This window comes from Colossoma macropomum, unplaced genomic scaffold, assembly GCF_904425465.1.
Source record: "Colossoma macropomum unplaced genomic scaffold, Colossoma_macropomum, whole genome shotgun sequence".
NCBI classification, from domain to species: domain Eukaryota; kingdom Metazoa; phylum Chordata; class Actinopteri; order Characiformes; family Serrasalmidae; genus Colossoma; species Colossoma macropomum.
In genome coordinates, this window is record NW_023494801.1 from 24,128,146 (window position 1) to 24,155,163 (window position 27,018).

Consider the following 27,018-nt stretch of genomic DNA (forward strand, 5'->3'; position numbering starts at 1 on the left):
GCCACTGTTTGTGTTTGTGGCACAAGCGCAGTTTCTACTCACGTGGCAGGACTGTGCAGCGACGGCATCGGTTGCTGTGCAACGGAGGACGCCATGAGTCACAAAGGACGGTGGGGCGGGGGGGCTGTGATCGGCGGAGCGCGCAACCAATGAACAGCGCGTATGGAACTTCCACTCGTTCTTGCAACCAATAGAGTAGCCAGTAGGCGGGAGGAGTGAAATAGAATGTTGGATAATCTTAAAACAATTTAGCAAAAGCAAAGCTGCTGCTGCTAACATGGGAAATTAGGAGCGACAAAGGTAGAAGAGCTGCCGATTTTAGGCGTAACATTTGAAAAGGTTTTATGTCATTTTAAGAGCTCTTTACCTGCTTAGGAATGAGGAATATTCATTATATAGGACTCCTTAAGCGATTATAATGGGTATTTATAAGAGTATTTTTTAAGAAGACATGTCATGGAACCGTTGAATTCCATATGCTAGTATATGTGTATTTAATCAAATGTGTGTATTAGCTCCCTGTTTATGTGTTTTCTACTTTATTTCACGGAGCGAAGCGACAGATGGACCAACAGTCAAATCCATATTACTAGACAAATGATATAATAGCTCTATCGGTGCCACTATGTCAGGCGATATTAGTTTATTTGACTTGGTAAATATGTCCATCGGGACCCCGGAGCCTGGAGCTGTTAACTTCAGCGCTCTGCACACGCTGCTGCACGCCATGCTGGAGCACCTGCACATCCAGAATGTGAGCGCTGTGTGGCTGGAGGTGGATGCCGGCCATGACCCTGGCGAGTCGCTGCTGACCACGGCATCACCGCAGAACCCTTACCGACGCATGGAGGACAAGTTGCAGCACATAGAGCGACAGCTGGCCGCGCTGGAGCGCCTCCCCAGCGGCTCCGAGCTGCTCGCCCGCTCCGCGTCTGTCAACGACGTGTGGCAACTACTGCAGCTCCGCAGGAAAGTGGAGGGCAGTGAAGACGGAGTGACCAAAGTAAGCCCCCTTTCTTTTAATATTCATTAGTCCCCTGCTAATGCCTATGTCAGTTTAATAGCGAAATAAAACTAATATTATTGCGTACACACAGCAAAATCCACTGTGTTGCCCTGAAGGGGAATTTTCGATTTTTTTGCATAATTAAATCGTTGAGGTGTAAACGACGTCATTCGGTATGGTTTGATGTGAAATGCTCCGTTCCAGAGAAACTTGATTAGTCAAACTTGTTCACAGAGGTGGTGATAGCAACCGGACGCCTGGAGCGATTGATGCCTCTAAAAACTACCTCACAGAAATGTATTACATGAAATGATTATGAATGCACTGCCTGATTCATTGTTTTACTAGTAAAAGTTTAAGATACGGTTTTGGGTTTTGATCCAAGACGTTTTTTTAAAAGCCATTCACGGAGGATAGGTACATAGGTGTAGTAAGGCAAAATAGTACCTAAAGGAAATTATAATAATAATTAATATTGTAATATTGTAATAATTACTACAGTTATTAAGTAATTGCATTGCCTGATGAAAAAAAGGGAAAGCAAAACCATTTTTCCACTGGTTTCATGTAGAACACCTTTAGATCTTAGTAGGAATCAGCTACTGGTAACCTGTTAAACCTCATGTGTCAGACTCCAGTCCTTGTGGGCCAAAACACTGCAGACTTTAGCACCCTGCCTCATTAAACACACCTGATTCAGCTCACCAGCTAATTAACAAGGCCTTCATTAACTGAATTCAGAGCATTAGATGAGGGTAAACACTTTCTGCAGCACTTTGGCCCAGAAGGTCCCCAGTTTGACATCCTGTGTTAAACCATTCAGATCCTTTACATTGTGATAAAAAAGCCAAAAACACATTAGAAAACCATCAGGAATAAACAGAAACACTTAATGGTTTCTGTGGGTTTTTCAGCAGGGTATAAAAACTCATTGCTCATTTTGCATAGTAAATAAAATGCCTATGTATGAGTGAAGACATCGCAACCCCTGGTTCCTCTCACCACCATTTTAAAGAAATCTTGGTTTGTTTATCTGCAATGCACTATTTTACATCAAGCACTCAGAATGACTTTGTTTACATCTTAACCATTAATTATGTAGATACTGTGAAACATTGGTGGAGTTCCCCTTTAACGTTTGGTAACTTGGTAACTTGGAGCGTTCTGTTTAATCCAGATGGACAAATACTTAATTCAACATAGTATGTGTCTTAATTTGATGCATTAGGAGTCCTGGACAACACAGGATATTAAATGGAGATTTATGTTTTGAAAGGAAAATATAGTCCTTGCCTAGGCTTTTTCCCTGTCTGTGAAACTGGCTCTAGGTGTCATTGCAACACTGTAGATGCATTTGCTAATTCAGTGTTTATTCAACACTGTTAATTCTAAAGATGCACTGTTATGGGAGCTGTTGGCTAATGCCAGTTTTTTTTCATGGACACATCTGCCAATACAATATATAAACATTATGATTAAACAATATTTATTTCTTTAGAGTTTCAAATGTTCTGCTCTTCCAGTTACAATAAATATGTAATTAAATATCGGTCTCAAATATTGGTCAAATCTAAACATCGGTCTGATGCAGATAATCTTTTTTACACAATTATCTGCCGATACCAATGTGATTCTGAAATTGCCATACTTCACTACTTCAGCACTGGTTTGTTAATTTGTGATTTCTGGCATTAATGCAACACAGCTAATTATATATGTCGGTCAATTCTTTGTGACGTTTATATTTTAGGATATAAATATAAGAAAAAATATAAGAATTTTTCCAATATACATAAAATGCATAATGTCCATCTATTCATTAACAATGAGGGGCTCTGGATTTAGCCAGTTCCTTGTCATTGTCTTTTTGCTAACTGCTATGAATGTCAATTTCTGTTGTTCCGTATGGTGAATGGAATGTTACCCAAGTATAAGAAATCACATTTAAAAGGAAGATCATTTCCAAAAAGTGCTTCTAAATGTCTCTGTGTCTCCTTCCAGTAGTCGCAGAGAAATTAAAATCCACAGACATGATAATGGTTTGCCTCTTTTTGCCCACAAAGTCTCCAGCACCCTGAACCAATACCTACATGTTATTTTTATATGGGTGTGATGAAAAACAAAAAAACAACAATATTTTTTCTAAGAAAATGCTCTCCACATGGCTGAACAGGTTGATTTTCATTGTAATTGGCAATGTGGGTTCGTTTTACACTGTTAAAGTTAGTTCTGCACTAGAGATCTTGTTATAAATGTAAATGTAACTTGATATATTTCTTCTTTTTGTCAGTCGTGTAATGTTTCATTTGTTGTAATGACAGACTGAGGTGAGATCTACTTTTTTCTAACACTGTGTCATATTAAGTCAGTGTCCCTCACAGCACACATGCACACACTCTTCTTTCTCTTTTTCTCTCACTCTCTCTCTTTTGCTTTCTCTCTCTCAGTCTCTCTCACTTTGTCTTGTGTACATGTGCCCTGTTGAGGCCCTGTTATGTGGCCCTCAGCTGGGGGGCTATCTTGGGGTCAAATGTTTCATCAGGTTCTCTCGGTGATGGAGATGTGGTTGATGAAAGACTCGTGAACAATGAAGAGCTGACACTGAGCTGCATTCTCAAATGACTAATGACTGTCTTTCCAGTAGCCAAGCTGCACTGTCACCCCCACTCAAACACACACCAACAACTGTTTAATGCAAAGAGAATGCACTTTAAAATACTACTCATTTAGTAAATATAGAGATTTTATGTTTTTTTTTTTACGTGCCATTGATCATAAAGAATGCATTACACTGTACAAGGAAAGGTCCTACAAAGGGTTCTTTGCATGATGCCATAGAAGAACCACTTTTGGTTCCCTAAAGAACCAGGGTTTGAAAAAGAGTGTTGAAATGTTATGAGCATTTTAAATGTTTAAAGGTAGATTTTACCTTACACATCTCATTTACAAAAATAGTTCTCAAAAGAAACATCAGTTATGGATCTTCTATGGCATTGAGTAAAGAACCCTGTTTGGTTCCTTTTCATTTAAGAGTGTAGTTATCAGCTTACATTTTGAAGAAGGTTATTATTATTATTTTTTTTGTAATCTAGAGGTAGACATGTGGACACACTTTAAGCAGCCTTTGAGCAATGAGAAAACCAAACCCAACCTAGGTTTCTCATGATACTAGAATTTTGACTTTGATACCAATACTAACCCTCACAGTACTTGATACCAAAACAATACTATGGAAAAAACTTGCGATCGTCTGAACATCCCATATAAGTGGGACTGAAAAACAAAAATATTTAAATTGTTACAACTATATTAACATTTATGATTTTCAAATTCAGCTTCTTTATCAATGCAAAACTGAAGGCAAATATTAAATAAATTCAGACATGGCCTTATTCAGCTTATTCTGGCTAGATTCACAGGGTTGTTGTGCAAAAATTTTGTATATCCGTTTTTGTCTTTTTTAATTTTTTCCCAATTTGAGAAATTGTTACTCTTTGCATTCTGTTAAAATTTCATAAAACTTTGTACAGAGCAACAGAAAAAGTCTTTGTAACTTCTAATACACGCTACCATTTTGGCAATACAAGGTTTTGTTCTGTAAGCTTTACAGCATTCATCACACTTTAAAGCAAGTTAAAAATAGGTTATATCTTATTTTGATTGTTTCTAGAAGCATAACATCACATATAACATCACATGTGTTATCTATATGTATATGTATTTAGATATGCTAATGGATGTGTCTCTGGCCATCTTAGTCAAATTAGCATTCTCACCTATAGCCAATTAGCATACTCAGCATCCTAACGGTTCAAGCCTATATGTAGAATAGAATGTGTAGCCTATTTGAAATCATGACAATCCGTTATAATCCACATTTTCCTTCTGTGCCATGACATATTGCCATATAAACCACAGTATCAATGAGGGTCTCCGAACTAGCAAGGTAAAATTGCAGTTGAAGAATTGAAAGTAATTGAAAGTTAGAGCTCTAAATGAAGCACTGAACTTTTGATACATTGTGCAACACTGCCCTAGACTTACCAATACCAAACAGTGACTGCTACTATCACTTAATAGATCTGCTTTCCAGATGACGTGATGCATGGTACATCTCACATAGCTAAGAGCTATAGAGCTGTAGCCAAAGCCCAGGCATTGCCCAGACATGTCTGTGAGGATATGCACTAATGAGATCATACCTCCCCTACCTTCTGTTTCCATCTCCTTCTGATAAGCCTTTGGTAATTAACCCCCCACTAAGCTCAGTGTCATACAGAGAATACCTTTTAGCTTAGACAGCCTGCGGTCAGTGAGAGCACAAAGAGGTCCTGCTCGGGCCCTCTGAATCATTAAAGGCCTCTTTGGGTGTGTTTGGAGTTTTTCTCGGCTACTGACTGCTGGCCCTGGCTGACCCAGCCTGCATGGACAATAGAACGGAGGGGGGCACAAAGGCCATGGCCCAATCTATTTTTTTCAATGTGGATTAAAATACTCTTAATGGCCTCTCTTTGTATAAAATCTGTACATATATTATTTGCATTAATCTATTATTCCACCCATTCTGTTGCATGAAAATAGCAGGGGTAAACCCTCAGGGATTTCTATATAGTACATGTCTGGAATTTTTAGCTAATTTTGTTCAATATAATCACCATGCATGTTGTATTTAAACCCTGCAAGTATTATAATAGTTGTCTTATTTCATTTTTGATTTACATGCACAAAGGAAAATGATGTAGTCAGGATTTTTTTCTGTTTCTATGTAGATATAGCCAGGCATGCTTTCCCATCCTACACACTTAAAAAATATGGTTCTTCAAGGGTTCTTTAGTAAAGAAAATGGTTTTATATAGCACTAAAACCAGTTATTCTATTATTACAAGCTTGGCATTATAACAATAGAAGCACCCTTTTTGGTGCTATATAGAACCCTTTTCAAATAGGTTCTATATAAAACCATATTCAAAACATTCTCCATCAATCTGAAAATGATGCAAAGAACCATTTTTTTACTAAAGAACCCTTGAAGAAGCATTATTTTTAAGTGTGTACAGGACTTCAGAAGCTGAACTAAAGTGTCAGATTAAACACGAACATAATTAGAAAGTGACAGTGAAATAAACCTAGATTTGCTAGAATTGCTAGACACCTGATTCTTTTAAACTTGGAAAAAGCATAATACACTATTTGCGGATCTATCAGTACATATGAGAAAATATTCCAAACCTCCTTGTCCCATTTGGATACAGTAAGTTGTGACCTCACAAATTGAATTGTTCTGTACTACGTCATTGCTCTGACATACTGCAATACTGTAGGGGGTTCTTCTTTTCCCATATTTGTGTAGGGCCATGCAGTATTATAAAGCAAGGTTGATATGTCACCAGTAGACCACTGAGTTGTTGTTTTTTTTTCTTTGCCCCCCTCCTTCCCTTGTCTGTCTGATGTCCACTGAAGTGAAACATGGAATGCCTTTTTTAAGCTTAAAATGTTTACACTTCATCTTAAACTGCCAATATACTGCTAAAATTCCATAGGGAAGTAACATTATTGTTGGGGATTTTTGACATTTATGGCTCAAACTAATGGCCAAACATTAACAAACATGGTACCTAATTGGAAAATAGAGCAGCTTAATATGAATTGAAGGCGTAACACAATGAAAATGAGCTTTATTTGACTTGTTTAATATTTTTTGAATTCTGCTCCAGTTTTGTCAGACTTGTCTGTGCAAGCTGGGACAACTTCCAAATGATTCTGGTAGCAGATTAAATGCATTATATCATCTTAATGGCAACATAACCTACAGTAAGTGATTACTGTACAGGGGTTAACCTGTGCCAAACAAGCCAAACCTGGGTCCTGGCACCTCCCTTGTTGGACCCCTGCAACTTGTTCACATATTAGAAACATTCATACAACAGATTAGAGATGCGTCAAAAAATCAATCAAATTTTGCTGTTGTACACATACACACTCTTTCATTTTCTTCTCCCGTTTGAGTGCTTAGTGATGATAGAAATGGTAATAGAAACAACACAGACACTGTTTATCACTTGCAAGTACAAGTCCTTACAAAGGGCTTAGTTACTAAATTGAGCTAAACCATTGGCTTGTGGCATCAGACTCATGCATTAGAAGCTATCTGTTTAGTTTTGGGACACCTATGTATGAGAGAACATACAGTGCTTAAGAGCCTTGTTAACTTGTTAACTAATGTTGTAAGATCCAACATTATATGGAAGCCCACACTGAGCTGCATACCTGATGCACTTTTTTTTTTGTTCCAAAACTTTCCCCTTTGTTTGATGCTGACCAGGCAATGTCCAGCAGTCCACCCACATGAAACTTGGGCAACAACCACTTTATATTCACTTTTGTACCAGTATACCTCCCAACCCTAAATGAAGCACTGAAAAACAAGTCAAAGAGCCAACTGTGGCTACTAGCACTGAACACTGGGTGCCCTATTGTGCCTATGCCTTGCTCAAATGAGGGGTGCTGATGCTTGTCCCCATGCATCTAATATATGTTCTGATGTACAAATCAGAAATTTCCTGCCTGCTTAGCAGCCTCTTCCCCAGAAGAGAGAGTCCTGACAGGCTCAGTGAGGCCATCGCGCAGCTCAGTTGCCAAAGTGGAGGAGTGTTTTCCTAATGCATTGTGGTTGTTTCCCATGACAACACTGCCATCAAAGTTTGTGTCACATAGTGACATTGTGACCTCTCAGGATGGAGGAAACACTGGTTGATGAGCGTCCTTCGTCAAAAGTGAAATGCTGAGGGAGGTCAGCATAGCTTGCCTTCTCCATCTGGCCTTGTTAATGACTGACCATTCATCTCCAAACATGCTGGTTAAAGAATAACAAGTCCAGCGAACCTGTTTGCGGATGATAAAGTTCTTCTGTTTGGCAATGGGGCCTGTTCTCTTTCATCCCGTTTTCTCTAGCCTTATCAAGCTAATTGGGCTGTTTAGTACTGGCCTCTGTAGTTTCTGAAGCAACAGACTTCGTATTGTCACAGTGGTGAGTCATATCAGTAGCATGGTGATGGGTATGTGGCCACATCTGGTTGAGTTTTTCATTGCTTGAGGCTCTGATAGCATGGCACAAGGTCAAGGTGAGCCAGGCATCATGTGGGAATATAGATGAGGGGCAATAAGCCGTCAGCAATTTAGCAAATTCTCATTTTTTTGCACGTTGTGGGTGAGAGCACAGCTAAAGTTAAAGCCACGTCATGTGAATTGTGTTCACATTAGGGCTACAAAATATGTTGTTTAATTTTTATTGCAGTATTGGCTTTTGCAATATGTGGCACAAAAAGCCACAGTATGCAAATGAAACCTTCTGTGAGTGTTTTGATTAATCAAAAGATTCACATAGTTCAAAAATGGTAAAGATTTTTAGTCTTCATAATGCTGGCCAGTTTTTCACCTTGTTATATCAAAATTTTTTCTTAGGCATTGTTGTAGCATTAAGCAATTTCAGACCAGCATGGTGATTGCTTTGTATCACTTTTGAAAATTTGGCTTCCAGCAAAGGTAGCAAGAGGTGGGTTTTGAACATGGTGTACTTAGACTTTGAGGATGAACAGTATTTGGCAGCAAATTACCAATCAAAACTTCAATCAATTGTAGAAGTTCAGTTGTATCAATTGTATAAGTTCTTGACAGAATTTAGACTGTTAATAGCCGTAGTTATTAAGATCTCATTTGCTAACTATGCTCTTTCAAACACTGCAGTAAACAACTTTGATTTTGTGGCATTATGATATTCAAAATTCAAGACATTCACCCTGTTGATTTGGCCATGGGTGGATCATTCTCAGCACTGCAGTAACACTGACGTTTTTAAACACTTCAGTGTCACTGCTGGACTGAGAATAATCCACCAACCCAAAAAATCCAGCCAACAGCGTCCTGTGGGCAGTGTCCTGTGACCACTGATGAAGGAATACAGGATGACCAACACAAATTGTGCAGCAGCAGATGAGTTGTCGTCTCTGACTTTACATTTACAAGGTGGACTGACAATGTAGGATTGTCTAATAGAGTGGACAGTGAGTGGACACAGTGTTTAAAAACTCCAGCAGCACTGCTGTGTCTGATCCACTCGTACCAGCACAACACACAAACACACCACCACCACGTCAGTGTTACTGCAGTGCTGAGAATGTTCCACCACCCAAATAGTACCTGCTCTGTGAGGGTCCATGGGGGTCCTGACTACTGAAGAACAGGGTGAAAGGGGGCTAAGAAAGTATGCAGAGAAACAGATGGACTACAGTCTGTAATTGTAGAACTACAAAGTGCACCTATATAGTAAGTGGAGCTGATAAAATGGACAATGAGCGTAGAAACAAGGAGGTGGTCATAATGTTATGCCTGCAGCAGAGTTGTTATTATTCTCCCCAACCTCCCAATTAATGATTGTAAATCCTTAAGTGCAGACCACATATTTACATTAAAAAGCAACAGCCAGTTAATCCTCATGGATACCTACACAGGCATGCATTGGTTGTGTGTGTGTATGTGTGGTTGTGTGATTTAGATAGTATGAAGTGTAGTTGTTGTGCGTCATAGCATTCAGAAGACATTGGACATGACTGAAAGACTGTGACAAATGCCACTAACAGGCCTGGGCTGTTGTTTTAGAGCTGTTCGAGGAATGTCTTTGTCATCACTTCTCTCCAGTTTGGGTACCTGACTTGTCCCACAAATCTAATATGCCAAAACCCAAGACAAATTTGACTGCCCGCCAGTTCAAACGGATCTTGCGGGGAAGCCAAACATCAATAAGATGAAGACAGGGCACCCAATAAGAACAGGGGTTACGCACACAGATTGGGGGAGACGGTGGGCAGTGTTTGATCCAGGACTGATGGCATTCTCTGGGCCGCTGGTTGCCCCAGTGACTAACCATTTGGTTCAGGGAGTAGGACGACTTCTGGGGCTTCTCTTAATATGACTTCCCTGTAAAAGAGAAAGGATGTACTGTAAAGATTTTATCTCCTTTCAAAGTGCTGAAAGAAGAGATAATGGTGGAGGGGAAGAGTGTTCTCAGTGGGGAAGTCTTATAATGAAATCAAATTTCTGAAAGGCCACATGTTATGTTCCTCAGTGTATGGCTCTTATCCAAGACTTGCTGAACGAGATTCAGGAGCTCAAGAAATCAAGGGACATCCTGAAGAAGGAAGTTGAGGCCCTTCAGATTCAATTCAACCAGGTGATACCACACATAGACACAGAAAACTCTTTCAACCTCATCTATCCATTGGAGTCAATACCAGCCGTCTGTTTCAGTATTGTATCAGTACTGTTTATATGTATTGAGAATTGAGGGTCTTCAATTTGATATATATCAAATTGAAGACCCTCAATTCTTGTTCTCCTCTTTTCGTGTATTTTCATACAACTGGCCACTTGTGTAATGAGGGTGCTACGCACTGCCAGGTTTTGAGGGAAGTCATTGGTGGAATCTTAAAACAGTATTGAAACATTGAAACGCAGGGCTGGATTATTACTTTAAACTGCACTCAGTGTATGTACAGTGTGTATGTGCAGCTCATTATCACCATATTCATTATCAGCAAAGATTTTGTATATTATCTCAGTCTTCTCATGACTTGGCTGACCTTTTTTCATGCATAGATTAATGTGGACCAGTTGGCTGATAGAATCACTGCTGCGGAGCAATGCCTCAGCCAAGTGGAAGTCCTGAAGAGTGCCACGGTGAGTTAAGCCATTTGAGTGCTGATAGCAAGTGACACACGATGACTAAGATGTCTTTCCTAAGATTGCTTATTATAAGTGGGTGGCAATGACTGCCCCTTTCTCTGTTTATCATGACATTGTCTTAGCAGAGTAATGTTTGTGTCTGAAGTACACAATTACTTTCTTTTCTCTACGTCTTTGTTTCTCTGTCTTTCTTGTTTTTGTGGATAGCAAGAGCTGAAGGAGAAAGTGGCACTCTACCCTCAACCCGAAGAGCTCACCCAATGTGTAACGTGGGAAGTTATGCAAGCAGCTCTTGTCAATGAGAGAAAAAAGATGCAAGAGGTAAGCTGGTGCTATAGCACTATACCTGTATGACTGTATAGCACTGTCAACTCAGTCTTTAACAATTAATCCTTTTGTGTTTGCACAGCTTGAGGTAACTGCTCAATTAAAAGTAGAATGGAAAAACTGATTCAGATTAAGATATTTAGCTGAGATGCCTGATTGTCACTTGATTTTCCCTCAGTTTGATACACTCTATAAATGCTTTTGTTGAACACTTTTGTTTTTTGTAGTCCACTTATGGAATTTGCATGATTTTATAAACTTGCCCATAATTTATTTATATATATTTGTGAAACTTGTTCTGTGTAGTACCAATAAGTGTTCTTCTATTGTTATAAGCTTTACATTGTAACAATAGAGGAAACTTTGTTGATGCTATATTCAGAACCATTTTCAAAAAGGTTCTGAATAGAAACATATGCAACACATTCTCCATCAACCTAAAGAACCATTTCACCAAAGAACATTGAAGCAGTAAAGAACATTTAAACATGAATTGATTCTATATAAAACTCGTGGTTCTAAATAGAACCGTTGCCTTTTCTAAAGAACCCTTGAAGAACCACATTTTTAAGTGCATAGTGTAAAGCCTTTCCAGGAGAGAAGAGACTGCAGCAAACTGGAGACAAACTCCCAATTAAAATATTTGATTTCAGAAGAAGTCAACCCGCCTCATTTCAAAAGCAGTACAGGCTGAAACACTCTTTATCACTTCAGTGTGAATCTGTGGGCCTAAGCTGCTATAGGATGAATAAAGCAGGTAATAACAATATGCTGATTTCCATGAATTATCAAAACAAATATTTCAGAATATTCAGCTTAATTTCTATATGTGTGCACCATATAAGCAAACTTTAATAATGTTTACATACTATTCCACAATCTTGAATAAAAAAACTGTGGTAAATTTGCTTTTCCAAGATTTGGGCCCTTTAAAGTTTTTTTTCATGGGTGCAATGTCACAACCATGAACACATTTACGTTTTTCAGGCTTTAACAGTTTAGCCCCCTCTTTCACACTAAACTGATAAGTTACTTAGTTAATGATAAGATACTTGCTGCAGACAGTCCATAGCAGTTAGTGGAGTGGAAGGCAAAGTAAAAAAAAAAATAAAGAAACAGTGAACTTCAGGAATAAAAGTAAGAGAAAAATGCAGACTTTAGCCTATTCAATTAGTCATGAATATTAACATAATATCATGAATTAATCAATATTAAATATTATCAATTGTACATTCAGGAACTGAAGGACAGCATCACAGCCTCTAGACTTCCATTGGAAGTCGGCATCCCTTTGACTCAAAGGGACTCTTCCACAGCTGGTTTCTCATGCATGGCTGACTCGGACAGTGCCACTGGTCCAGAATTGGGGGGTTCTCAAATCTCCCTGTCTCAGCAGCGTCCCTTGGGCTCTTTGTCTAATGGAGGTCTGCCTCTGCTTGGTGGCCAGCCACTGTCATGGGTCAGCAATGGGGCCAAGCGCTACCCAGAGACAGTAGAGGCTTTGAGGGACGTGGGCCAGCTGCAGGAGAAGCATAAAAGCCTGGAGTCTCGTGTGGAGCGCCTCGAGGGCGGTAAGGCAAATAAGGCACAGGTCCACCAACTTGGAGAGCGGCTGAGTGCGATACAATACAAGCAGCAATACAAGCAGCAATACAAGGAATAAGGAACATCAGATATTGTGAAAACTTTAGACCAGTGTGGTCGAACAGCCACAACTTTGCACATTTTATCTGTTCTAACCATACTGATTTAAACATGTACTTTGGCTTTAGTTTAGAAAAACTTTAGTTTTTCACTTAGACAGTCAGCAAATTATAGTAAATTATAACATAACATACATATAAATATGAGCAAGCCCGGCATGTTTCATAGAATCGTTAGCCTGTGTATCTTCTCTGTCTTCCTGTGATGAAACATAACATATACCCGAATAGTGATTTCCACATTTGAATACTGGCACCTCCAATGGTTGACCAAGTGCTAGAGTTCCCGTCAACATCCATCCATCCATCATCTAAACCGCTTATCCTTCTGGGCCGCGGTGGGGTGCTGGAGCCTCTCCCAGCTGTCATTGGGCGGAAGGCAGGATACACCCTGGACAGGTCGCCAGTCCATCGCAGGGCAGACATACACATTCACACACACTCACACCTAGGGGCAATTTAGCACGTCCAATTGGCCTGACTGCATGTTTTTGGACTGTGGGAGGAAACCGGAGTACCCGGAGGAAACCCACGCAGACACGGGGAGAACATGCAAACTCCTCCCGTCAACATCCCTAGCCTAAATTGCCTCAGGTAATATAAAAAAAGTTGCTCATGTGGTTTCTGACAAACGGCTAAAAACAGTAGTGGCAACCATCAACAGGAGCGTGGGGTGTAAATGTTTTGTTTTGAAACATTGTTTATATTCTACACCAAAGACTTAATATAAAAAAGTGAGGCGAAATCGGGTTAGCATGACATGGGCCCTATAAATTTATGAATGATGGATGCTTTTTGAAAAACTAGCTACCTTGAAATAAAATGTTTATGAAGAAAATCTAATGCTTATAGAGCTATTCTGGGATGAAAATTGAATCTGGCCTGTGTAGGGGCTCTCTCCCCTTCTGTATGGGGTTCTTAACAATGAGATTTATATTAGCATGATTAGATGCTTTGACAGATTGCTTGTTGAGTTGGATTGGTATGTATAAGTTGTATAACTTCAGACACTAAACATGTCAGAAACACTTTAGTTGAATTTGGACACATATAACACAGATATAATCATGCCATAAACATGTCATTTCAGATGTCTTATGCTGCCATGAGTTGTCATGACAGATTCTAGTAGTATAACAGTGTCATGTTACCATTGCTGTTAATTACAGTTTCATATGTCATAGTGTTTGATGTTATTTCATAAAGTGAGTAAATTTACCAAATATTAGCAAGTGAAGTAAGCTGTCATCAAGCCAAATGGCATCCATCATGACATTTAACAGTAAATGCTGGTAACTGTTGCAGAACAAAATATATCATGACAAATCCTGACAGCATATGACATCCATGACATGCTTATGTCATTGTTAAATAGCCAGCTGCAAGAAAAGTATCACCAAGATGTCCTTGACTACATTTGGGTTTAAGATGTGATAATTTGGCATTTAACTAAAATTTTCTCTCATGAGGTGTGTTATGAGGCCAAATAGATGGAATGGAGTCAGTAGAATACTAATTGTGCAGGTATTTTTCTAACGCTGAAGATTTTTTTTTATAAACCATGTTTTATAAACAATGTATATTAGAGTTAACACCTAGGCCTACATGTTTTCATTTTTCTGTTTTGTTGTTGTTTTTTGTCTAGGAGAGAGGGGCATGCCTGAAAATGTACTGGAACAGGTGAATCATCTGAAGGCTCTGATGGACACTGTAATGGCTGATAGAGAGAAGGTATTAAAGACACACACACACACACACACACACACACACACACACACACACACACACAGTGGTCACAGTGTATTTTTGTAGGTGTTGGAGATGGAGAATTTGATCATGGGCACAGTAAGCAGGGCAGAGGGGTCAGATTTAGGTGAAGATTCTGATTCAACAAGCACCCAAGGCAAAGACAGCATCAGTGCGCCACAACAGCTACAGTGTCTGCAGATAGCCTATCTCAGGTAAATGCTCATCCCAGCCAGCAGGGGTACCAGTCATAACTGTAGCAGAAACTGCAGAAACAGTCCTGACCTCTTATTTGTCCTATTGTTTATCAGTTTATTGTTACTTTCATGTTAACGGTTATGTAGATTATATATGTTATTTTAACTATGATGGTGTTTTTATTTCATGTTCGGGCTATGTTGTTAAATCTTATTAGGTTCCCAAATTGTACAACTGTCTGACATTTTGCCCTGTCATTGGGAGACCCTAAGTTTGAAACCTTATAACACTCTAACTCTATAATTTGAACATAACCAAATACATTGTGAGGAGCTGGTTTTGAATCCTGGGTTAGTGGCTCTTATAGGCCTGCCAATGTCTTATAAGATATTAATTTACTCGTAAGGTTTGCATTAACTTGAAATGGCCTATGGAACTCATCATCGTAATTCCACACACACACACAAAAAAACCCAGAAAACTGATCACATGATATCCTTTCAAGTGATATCCTTTCATGTGACATCCTGAAGTTCTTTCACACTTTAGCTCTTTTCGGGCTGGATTAGTTTTGTAATCATCCTGTAAAAGTGATTACTGACAAGTTTCATGATTTTAGTCCAATATGAATCTACAAGTCTGAGTGAATTATCTTTACTGTACCTTTGCTGAGCTCATTTTAATTGTACACACGTGTGTACTATGTTGGTGGTTACTTTGGTCCAATAAGATAAATTTTTTTGTAATATCAACACATTTTTGCATGTTTTCATGAAAAATTGATACTCTGTTCATCTCAATTTAATAATTTCTTATGGAGTGATAAAATGGGCTAATATCTCAACAAATCACCATCAACATTTTTATTACCACCTTACACACACACACACACACACACACACACACACACAAAACACACAAATACTGTGTGCTGTCTAGGAGAATTCAATACATTTCAATACGTATTCTGTATAAAAGTCTCTTTTTCTATATCTCTTTTTTACACCTTCCTTCAAACACACACACACACAATACATACACATATGCACACACATGCAGATTTACAAGAATAATTATTGTATAAAGTTTTTGAAAATGTTCCCTGTTTTTCCAAAATTCCAAATTTGTATGATACCATAAACATGAATATTTGCGATTATAAATTTCAAATGTTATAATTCTGTGGCCAATTTCCTTATTGTACTTTGGGTATAAATGGGTTAAAATTATAGGGGAACTTACTTCACAGCTTAAGTTAACTTGACAGAATAGGAGTTTAGCACATTGTGTTAATTTGAAAACGATATGAAGTAAATTTCCTTCCAATTTTAAGTTTACAGTGTTGTTATTTTATGGTGCCTGTCATGTAAACACTGACATCTGGACTACGATTACTTGTTTAGGGCTCAGTGTCACTATCAAATATATAAGTAATCTGGTTTTTTAAAAGTAGGCTAAAAAATAAAAATGGACTTAACTGAACAACAACCAAACATTCAAAGCCTTTCAGAGAGTGTAAAACACTTTATTGGAAAATCATAAACAAGGATTTGCATTTGAAAATACTTAGATATTTGGAATCACTGTTTTTGGTAATATAAAACCTATTTTATTGTAGGTACATGTAAGAAATGATGCTGCTTCGATGCTGGACCCTCTACAACCTCCCACCTGGGAGTGTAGATGATTCCATAATAACATAAAAAACTGTAGAACATTGAGAATAGTGTTATAATAAAATTAAAATCCATGCAACATGTTCCATATGAAACATAAATACTTCATGGTGTCTAGCTTATAGAATTTCAATCTACACTGTGTAAGTTACAAAAGAAGAAAATAGCAATGATTAATATGACAAGTGATTCCAAACTTTTGAATGGTAGTTCATAAAACTATGTATATAAGTGATTGTATTCATCAGGCTCTGTTTCTCAGTGTAAAATAAGCCAGTAGGGGAATTTAACATATAAATTATTATCATTCAAACTGCCAAGTAATCACTGATGATCATTGATTAATTGTTTATTCTAAGACTTTAATTGACTAATTTCACTCCAAGCTGTCTGTGTTAGTTGAGGAACGTTAGACAGACACTGAATCCCATATAATTGCCCTGTCATATCCCTTACAAATGGTTTTCCTTTACGTCCTCTGGTAAAACTAACCCAGCTTGAATAGTGCTTTTGTCTGATATGCTGATATTAAAGCCACATTATCTGTTCTGTGTGTATAGTTGGACAGCCTGCGATCCATGCTGGAGGACATGATGGCATCATCCTCTGCTATGCTGTCATGGAGTCAGCAAGACACAGCTGAGCTAGAAAAGAGTGGCCAGGGTCAGGGACAGGGCCAGTGCCAGGGCTGGGGTCATGCTAGAGGTCAGGGAGGCCTATCAGGTCAGAGAGGTCAGGCTGGACCCACATGCCCCTCCTATATAGTGGACCTGAGCAGAAAGGTCAGCCAGCTGTTTCAGCGCTATGAGACACTGCAGAGCATGGTCAGTGGTTTTATGAAGCCACAGGTTAGCGGCAGGACAACACAGGTTGCTGACATAGTGAGTACAGGTGTTCACAGATACACAAGCAAACTTGTAAACATATCATCGCTGTTGTGACAAAACCTTTTATCTCCGGAATAGTGTAAGGTCATTTAAATGGAAATAATTTATATTGTTCCATTCCTCATTAAATGTTCACAGGCAAAAGACAGCTGCCTCTTTCAGAAAAAAAAGAAAAAAGAAAAAAATGAAATTCCTGAGGTTTTGATATGGCAGTAATTAAAATTCTTCTCACTTTCTGAAATTGTCTTTGATTGGCTGCCATTATTTATTGCCATTATTTACTGTTCAGTGTGTGTGTGTGTGTGTGTTTGTTTGTTTGTGTGTTTGACAGACCTCTGAACTGATGAGTGAAGTCCAGGGCGCCATCCTGCAGCTCCAGGCTGAGTGTGAGAAACTCCACATCAGAGCCAACCACCTGATGGAGGACCACAACCAGAAACAAAGCCATATTGACGTGAGCAGTTCTGAGCTGTTAAAACTCTAAGGGAACCTTAGACATATAATACATCCAAATTTCTTATATTCATATGGACATACATTACACTACATACATTACATTACTACATTAGTTTCACAGTAGTTGGACTCTTTCTACAATTTTGTTAGGAGAAACACACACAAACATCTTCTAAACCGCTTATCCTTCTGAGCTGCGGGGGGAGCTGGAGTAGGAGAAACACATTCACTGAAATGCTTATCTCTCTCTCTCAGCACCTGTACAAGACTGTGGAGGAGCTGGATGAGAAGAAGGCAGATAGAGAGGTGGTGGAGATGGAGATTGGCATTGTAAGTGTCTCAAAGTCTAACACATAACACAGTCTAAAACAGCCTTAATGTCTAACATGGTCTAACATAGTATAACACATTGTGATCCTATACCATCTCGACACCTAACACAGTCTAATACACTCTTCAAGGCTAATACAATCTAACACAGTCTAATGCAGTTTAATACAGGCTTAAAGTCTAACACAAGTCTAATACACAAGTCTGATACACGTTTAAGAAATTTTTCTTAAAGGGGAATCCCACCATTTTAGCTAGATTACTCAATCATTCAAAAGGTTAGATGTAAACAAAATCATTCAGAGTGGTTCGGTGGGAAATGCACCTTTCTAGAGAAATTTACAGTCAAAATTGTTCACCATTGTAGTACTAGGAACCAGATGTCGATATGTCTACACTACAAATATCATAATTTTATCTGCTGTCCAAAATGACCAGTGAGCTTACATGTGTCTTATAAGTTTTCATGCTTTCATATGTCACGCTGATAATGGTAAAATACTGCTAAATTTGAAATTTATCGCGGCAGAATTGTTCACCATTGTATTTCAATTGAAGTTTAATACAGTCCTAAAGTCTAACATAGTCTAATACATGAATTCCATGCTGCAGTTTTATTTGGAAGACCACACTGAAATGCTTATCTACCTATTAGCACCTGCACAAGACTGTGGAGTGTAATACAGTTTAACACAGCCTCAAACTCAAACACAGTCTAGTAGGGTCTAATACAGTCTCAAAGTCCAACACAGTCTAATACAGTGTAGTAGAATCTCAAGGTCTAGTGCAGTCTAATATAATTTAGTATACACAGTGTGACACAGTCTCAAAGTCTAGCACAATCTAACATAGTCTCATACAGCAGTGAAATACAGACTCACCTCAAATCAAAACCCATGTAACCTAAGCAAGGAATATGAATGGCTTAAACTCATCTTCCTCATCCAGAAAGCGGACAGGCGAGCCCTGGAAACAAAGGTGAGCCGCATCCAGTTCGACACCATGACGGAGCAGCTGAACAGGATGTTTCAGGAGCTCCTCAGTAAAATCACTGGTCAGGAGCAGGACTGGCACAAAGTCATTGAGAAAATTTCCACGGAGATGGAGTGCAAGGTGATTAGAATAATTCTGTAACTCAGGAGTGTTCATCTCCAGTCTTGGCAGCCCTTAGTTCAGCAGAGTTGCACCATGTGTTAGTGGATGATATTCGCAGTTAAAATTTGAAAGTTTTGTTTTTATCATACAGTCCAATAATACATTAAAACCAATAATTGACTGATAATTTGGCACCCCATTTGCAACATGAACTGATGCACATATAGTCACCAGTGGAGGGCACCATTCTTCAAGAGCATTGTGAGCATAGGCCCATAGACAGAAGATAAGAGATTCAGTATCTTGTCCAGGTAGAAATGTCACTGCTATTCCAGTAAGACTCTTTGGGCAAGACTCCTAATGCTGCATTCACCTAACATTGCAAAGCACTGTGGATAACAGTATCTGCCACTAATTGATATGTCTGATTTAGGCATCTTATAGCCATCAGATTTAATGAATTAATTACTCAAGAGGTGTAAACTCTCTGCATCTGTTTTAACTGTAGTTCATATATGAATTGTAGTGCTACTGGTGTCAGCCCAGACATTCCACATCAGTGCATCCCTAGATGATTTCTCTGCTAAAACTTGGTTAGTTACAAGGTTTAGCAGGACTGGACATTGTACCTTCTTTAACCTCTGTGACTTTTTTTTTCAACTTTATTACTGGTACTGTTGGTACTGACACTGAAGCATAACCAGATGCTATAAAATGTTGTCTTGGCAAGTGAAATAACCTTAATTCTAGTCATTTTTTCTCAAATTTCACTTGTTTAAATAAGCAGAATTATCTTTAAACAAACCAGTGAAAAGATAAAAATATTTAAATAAGCAAAATTTCTAGGTTGAAATAGGTTCAGTAATCTTATAATATTTCAGCAATGCCATGATGAGAAGTATTAGATATACCGACTACATTTAAGATGATTTCACCTGCCAAATTATATTTTTTTGCAGTAAAAACAAAATGACCAAGGCTGTATTCATAATTCTCAGGGCCGTATTTGCCTCTCAGAGTAGAAGTACTGTTCTAAGATCTGTTCCTGCCAGTGATGTCACTGTAAATAAGAGAGGAATCTGATCTAGATCAGTACTTCTATTCTGAGAAGCTTTATGAATACAGACCCCGTTCTCACAGTCTTGTAATGCTGCAAAACTGTTGTTTTCCTCTTCTAAGACACTTGCTTTAACCCATCAGTTAATTATTAATGTTGTGTGAAGGATGTTGAGAGTCATTGTTCATAAATCAGCCTTTGAGGGTTTTGTTGAGGATGAACTCAAGACAGAAATCTCTTCCCCTGTATGATGGGTTGGTGGTCACAGTTGAACCGCATTGAGCTGGACCCTCTGAAGAAGCAGCTGGAGGATCGCTGGAAGAGCATTCGCAAGCAGCTGCAAGCCCAGCCTACCCCTGAGCCTGATGATGCTGCTGGCTTCAGGAAGTGAGAAATCCAAACACTGTGCAACAGTGTAACACAACTTTATGGTTTTGCTGAATGATTATAAGATGTTCTGCTATTCACACATTGGCTATTGACATTCATTTTAGTGGCAGTGGCCACCAATTAGCATGATGTTTTTTTCATAATGTTAATTGATGACAATTGACTTTGATTTGTTATTAGCAACATTAATATAATTACTGGGTCATTAATTTGATCGTAATTAAATATCATCATGTTGAGAATAATATCAAGAACAATCAAAGCCAATTAATCATTCTTCTGTGGTTATTGATATGGCAGTGCTTATAGTAATATTTTATTGGTTACTAAAAAGGTATTGTTAATGGATATTTTCATTACCTTTTACTTAGTCACTTATTTTTAGCTTTTTTGCTTCTTTATATTTTATATTTTCTGATTTTATTATGTTTATTAATCATATTTTTTAATGATAATGTCAATACATATGTTTTCTCTTTCACAGTAAATAAGCCAAAATGGAAGGTCCTATATTTGACCTTAATATTATGATATCTCAATTTCAAGTCTTTCTTCTGTCATTCTCTCACAGACAACTTGTGGCGAGATTCCATTGTATCTCCTGTGACCGCCCCGTTGACATGATAACTCCAGGACCGTACGTCTAGCTTTTTTAGTTCACAGTTCATTTGCATACATCACACCTGTTTTATTTACACTGCATTGCAGTGTATTATTTATACCTATACCTTGTAACTACAGTGTTTGGCCATGTTATTAGGTACTCTGACCACATAGGTGCTCTTTATGGATTTATAATTATAGACTCTAGCCCATTTGTTGCTACACAATTTATTAACCCCCTCTACCCTGACCATCACAAAGAAAAGGGCCCACCGTAAGACCACTGCTGACCAGAAATTATGTGGGTAGTGGACTTTTCTCAGCACAGCAGTGAAACTGACATAGTAACTGGTATTAGACACAGCAGCACATTTGTACAGTGTTGGACAAGGTCAGAAAAAGAGTTCTAGAAAGGTACAAGGTACAAACAATGTAAATGTACAATTAAAGGTACAGCAATGTCCTTAAGTGCCAGTTGTATACCTTAAACGAGTTTTAAAGGTACAGTGCATTCACTTCACAAGAGGAAATATACTTTTTTAAGTAGGAAAAAACTTTTAAAAATAACAATTAAACAAAGCCTGGACAGAGTAAATAAAGTCAATAATCCTTAAAACCAATAATTGCGTTGAAATTCTACAATTACATCCCTTAACTAAAAGTACCAAAGAAATATTCTTAAGGGTACCACCCTAGTAACAGCATTTGTGCCCTGTGTTTTTTAGTATAGTTTTTCCTAGAGTGTAGGGAAAAATGTTAAAATGGCCAAGCTAAAATTATTATTTATTTATTTGTATTCATCAGAGAAGATGAATCAAAACAGCATTAATGACCAGATATACTAACTAAAACTGAAAATGATCCTGGTAATTAATTAGAAACTTAAGTAGAAGTGCTCAAACATATTGGGACAAAGATTAGTGTCCCTTTTGTTTATGTAGGTTAGTATTTTATTTAGCTTAGTATATTGTTACATTTCCCTTCTTTTGGCTGACAGCTTAAAGTGTTGTACAACTGATGCTCAACCAGGCTTGTTGGATTTTCTCTGTTGAATGGCCAGAGCATGGCAAGTTTTGAGCACTTCCTGTCTCTTTCCAAGACTATAGTAAATTTTTCATGCTTGATTTTATAATTTACAATGTATCTGTACTCTCTCAGAGACATTTTGTAACCAAGAGAAAATATTTGACAATTCAACTCAATATTCAGGTTTTCTACAGTAACATCTTGCAGAATGTTAATAAAAAGTTAAGTCAAATTTGTTGCATGGTGGCTTTCCAGGAGTAGCATTGGAGATCTCTGGTTTGAACATGTGCATTTGGATTGGGGTTAGTTTTCTCTTGTGCAATTGGACACAGAGTATTGACTGATATGTTATAATAGTTGAAATTATGTACTCTTCAATATTATAAAGCACAATTTCTGCACTACATCAACAGAAGAAATAATGTAATGAATTAATACATTAAATATAACAAATAAAATAAAAATAATACTAAATAAAAAAAGGTGTCCCAAGACTACATTAGAGTACTGTTTATATTTACTCTCCCCTGTGCTTCTCCCACTTTGCTTTTGAATGCTCTCAGGCATTTGCTGACAGTGCCCTCAGCTCCTGGGCTGCCTTCTCACAAGTCAAACCGGCCGTACACCGTCTATGAGCTGGAGCAAGCACGTCAGCAGAGCAGGAGGTAAAGAGACATAAGAAACACGTTTCTCCTGTAGGTTGCGGCAGATACCCAGCTTAGTTCAACAGTTGGCCTTACCTGCTTGGTATATCTATTTAGCATGCATGACTCCTTATCTGGTGGAAATTAGCATGTCATACATGGTAATGACATGATTGTAGAGCTGTTTTTGTTGTTGTTTAGATGAGAATTAAAAATAATCAAACAACACATGGAAAGATTTTTTATAATACAATGGGAAGGAACACCTCCTCAGTATCTTTATAAATGTATACCTGCGAGTCATAACCATTTAGCACGCACCACAACCCCCCCCCAAACCACACACACAAACAACATACCCATTCTTTCTGTTAGGCTTCCACCTCTCTATTCATCAGCCTTTTTGTTTTTTTTTTGTTTTTTTTTTCACTGTTTTATTGTTTTTTTCATCATAGACCCACAATATGCAACAGTTCACTACTATTGTACTAATGTTTAGGTTATATTTTATTCTTATATCAAAAACATTTATGTTCAATAAATAAATAACTAGATTATTTATAATAATGTAGTTTACATTAGTCTGCTGTAGTTCATCAACAGCAGGATATGGTTGCCAGGCAACATACCATTCAAATATTATTCCATTAACAGCACAATGGTTCCTAAAATCTTAATTTTATTATTTTGTTAATGTCATTAAAATGTTTTAACGCTTTTAGACTATTGCGTCAGTTTGTATATCCATTGTTTGCTAAATATAGACGTTTCCACCCGAAGTATGTATGAACAGCATTTAAGGTGAAGAAATTTTATTGAGCTTAGCTTAAGAAATTCTTAAATTGAACGAATCCACATACCCCTCAGTACTAATGTCCAGCTCTTTTGACTGTCCCAGTCTGAGGCCAGGCACTAACCAGGGTCATTTTGAGATGGCTTGTGCGGAAAGGAGCATGGCACAGATGCGGCAAATCCACCGTATGATGTGCAGGCAGATAGATACAGTGCAGAGTAAGTTGTGCAGGCGCAGGACTCTAGAGCACCCCTACAGTCAAGGCCTGAGAGAAATCAGTCAATCCCGCTACCCACCCATCCTGTCTTCTCTGCAAAGGACCAGCCACAGCCTCCCCAAGCAGTGAGTCAGGCCCTCACAGAGGAGCAGAACACTAGGACTTAGGCAAGAGCAGGAGTTTTTCACTAGTGACTCATACAGGGGAAAACTTCTGCTGAACCATTTCACATGCTCAAGAATAGTTAAAGGGAAAGTTCAGAGAAAAAACAAATTTACATACCTTACCCTTTCCTTAAATGTCAGTTTGCCCAGACAGGACTGGAGTCTAAAATTTTCTTCTTTAGTTTTGCACGTGAGCTACATTAACTTCGTAGTTCCAGTGCAAAACTAACACCAAACATGTCTTGGTTGATCAACCACATTTGGGGTATGGAAAAAAAAACAGATAATTTGACCGATTGATTTAAATGAACAGTTCACCCAGCCAGAAACTGCTTAAAAAGCATTATGGTCTCACAAGGGCCACAATGTTAATGGCCACTTCTTCTAACAGAATTTAGTAAAAGATTGCAAAGTAAACATACCGATCATGTGTTCGTATTTGAAAGCCTGTAGTGTTTTTGTAATACTCACATTTGTAATACTCAAAAAATGCTGATAATGTACACATTGAACTTCTATTTCATTTCAAAATGATTTTAATCAACACATCATGGATAGTAAAAAAAAAAAACAAGGGATGGAATATTCTTGCTTATTTGCTGGTAACCAGTTAACCTAATTAGCTTGTTAGCTAGCCAGCTCATGCCAACATAATAGCTGTTTGAATGGCTGCTTGTATTTGCAATTGTTCTGCTTTGTGAGTCTGCTGTGTCATGATCCATTTGGCTGGATTATTCATTCTCCTCTCAACATAATGATATGAAGATACAAATGTAGGCTAAATAACACAGATGATTTATGTAGTTTGAAAGCTATGATATATGTATAGGAAAGTAACAATCAAACTAACTAGTGATACAGTTCAATGCATTGCATGCTGCCTGTATTATTACTCAATTGCTTCATGTTAAAGTACATGGAAATTATACTATTGTTCAGTTTGGAAGTTTGGAATCACTTGTAATCGTAATAATTTTTGTTGTTTTATTCAATAAATATTGGCAGAGGTGTACTGTTTACTGAAAAGTTTCTTAGCAAAGAAGTTCCCAAAATTGCACGAAGAAGTGCACCAAATTTCAAGAGCAAATATATATTACAATGAATGGATTTATATTCCAATTCCATTGTCATGCCTTCTTTTATTTAATGTCCAGCGAGCGCATCCCAGAGATGGCCGATTATGGCTACCTGGCCATGTCTCGCAGCTGTGGAGGTAGTCACACTCTCACCTATGCCAACAGGCGTTACAGTCGCCTGCAGCACATCACGCAGATCATCCAGACGGAGGACAGCAGCCTTGCCATGTCTGGCTCCAGCCTGAAAATTCAGGTCAGGAGTCACATTTAGGTTAGACTTCTAATAGATGGTCAGCTGAGAATCATGATATGTATCTACAGAAAAATATTTGCATGATAAGAATCAGATTTCTGTATGATTAATTAATGGAGTGTATTGTTTGAATGCTAATGCTATAGAATGGCATTTGGTTTAAGTTTGCGATTGTTTAGCAGTTTATACACACTTTTGGTCTGAAAGTATGAAACTGTGAGTTGCGGCCTAAGCCTGCAACTGCTCTTGCCCTGTGTGTTAAGCCAGAGGAAGTAGATATCCTGGGTCTGGATGGACACATCTACAAGGGTCGTCTAAGCAGCAGGACTGTGAAGACTGTGGAGTCTAGACTGCCCACCATCACGTCCAAAGAAGGCAAGGCCACCTCATTCATTCTCAACTTGTCCTCCATATAATCTAATAATCAGCACTGAAATAGACTCTGCCAGCAGCAGACTGAAGTTACTTTAATTACCTTGGACAAAAGATTCTCTCTCTAGAGCTGTACTGAGATTGATATGAAAGAGCCAGGGATGGAACTGGATGATGAAGTCCAGCACACTTTGCCAGTACGGAGGTCTTGTGGTCAACTAGGATGTTTTATTTCAGTATGTCAGTTTTTTGGGGAACACAAAGACACTGTGTTTATCAATTTATAGTCTTGATAAGATATATGCCCTGAGATTGGATCACCACTGTCAAATATGAGACATTCTGCATATATCAAATAGGTCTTATATTACTGAAAACAATGAGTCCAAACTTTTAAATAGTGAATTCAATTAATTGTAGTGTTTTTAATAGTAAATAACTGTACTTTTTAATGTTTTATGCAGCTTGTAACCTGCATCAAGTTGCCTGAAAGTTTCACCATGTAAAGTAAGCCTTAGTATTCATTGTAGGGGGTCTGAAAGGGGAATAAAAGGCCTAGAGGGGGAAAAAAGATTATAATGACAGTCGCATTAAACTCTACACTCCACAATTACAACAGTGCCTGCTTAGAAAAACTGTAGAGGAATAGTTAACATATTGAAGGAAAGTCCAGACTTAAACTGTGCTTTAAGCATGTGTAGTTTATATTCACTGTCCTTGCTGGGTCTGAAGGCCTGATGGAGGAAATGGAGAAGAGTTGGGGATTAAAGATGCAAAGAGAAGAGTAGGAAATAGGAGTGGTTTCTAAAGATTTAATGCTTTATACCACAAAGAATCTAATATTTTAGTGTTTCCTAATAGCTGACCATCAACAATGCTAGTATCTGATTCAAATCTTCTCCATTCTCCAGTGACACTCACTCAGAGTAAATTGGCTTTAACTGTTGGCCTGGCACATGAGCAGTCTCATACCTGACAAGTGAACTTTGGCAGGGTCTTTGTTTGTATTGAGCAATAAAGGGGCAATTTATGAGGTCACAGGTTCTTTTATTTAAGGTCAAACGTGGTGCCAGCTCCCTGCGGATTTGTGTCCTTGCTTAACATTTGGTGCTGTCATGTTTGTGTCACCGCAGGCAACTGCAAAAGCACAGACAGGGTGGGCCGCTGTCAGTCGCAGAAGTACAGCAGAGCCGAGCCTGGGTCTCCTCTGCGGCCGCAGAGTGCGAAAACACAGGGCAGTCGCTCGGGTGGGTCCCAGAGA

The 27,018-nt window shown here is 38.3% G+C and overlaps 1 protein-coding gene across 1 annotated transcript; it reads left to right on the forward strand.

The window, feature by feature from the left end:
- Nucleotides 1-661: 661 nt before the first annotated feature.
- On the forward strand, nt 662-26,264 carry LOC118821792. Its single transcript, XM_036590518.1, has 14 exons — nt 662-1,003; nt 10,128-10,232; nt 10,658-10,738; nt 10,952-11,065; nt 12,309-12,642; nt 14,420-14,505; nt 17,613-17,735; nt 17,993-18,067; nt 19,016-19,180; nt 20,488-20,606; nt 21,181-21,246; nt 22,802-22,903; nt 25,211-25,385; nt 25,649-26,264. The coding sequence occupies exons 1-14, from the start codon at nt 662-664 to the stop codon at nt 25,799-25,801; spliced, it is 2,040 nt and encodes a 679-aa protein (XP_036446411.1). The 3' UTR covers nt 25,802-26,264.
- Nucleotides 26,265-27,018: the final 754 nt, after the last annotated feature.

What these genes read in the sequence shown, in the direction of transcription:
- LOC118821792 (XM_036590518.1), top strand. Translation starts at nt 662, where the DNA reads ATGTCCATCGGGACCCCGGAGCCTGGAGCTGTTAACTTCAGCGCTCTG. An exon ending in AGAGAAAAAAGATGCAAGAG is followed by an intron (nt 11,066 to 12,308) that starts GTAAGCTGGTGC and finishes TTGTACATTCAG; the next exon opens with GAACTGAAGGACAGCATCAC. An exon ending in TGTGGAGCGCCTCGAGGGCG is followed by an intron (nt 12,643 to 14,419) that starts GTAAGGCAAATA and finishes TTTTTTGTCTAG; the next exon opens with GAGAGAGGGGCATGCCTGAA.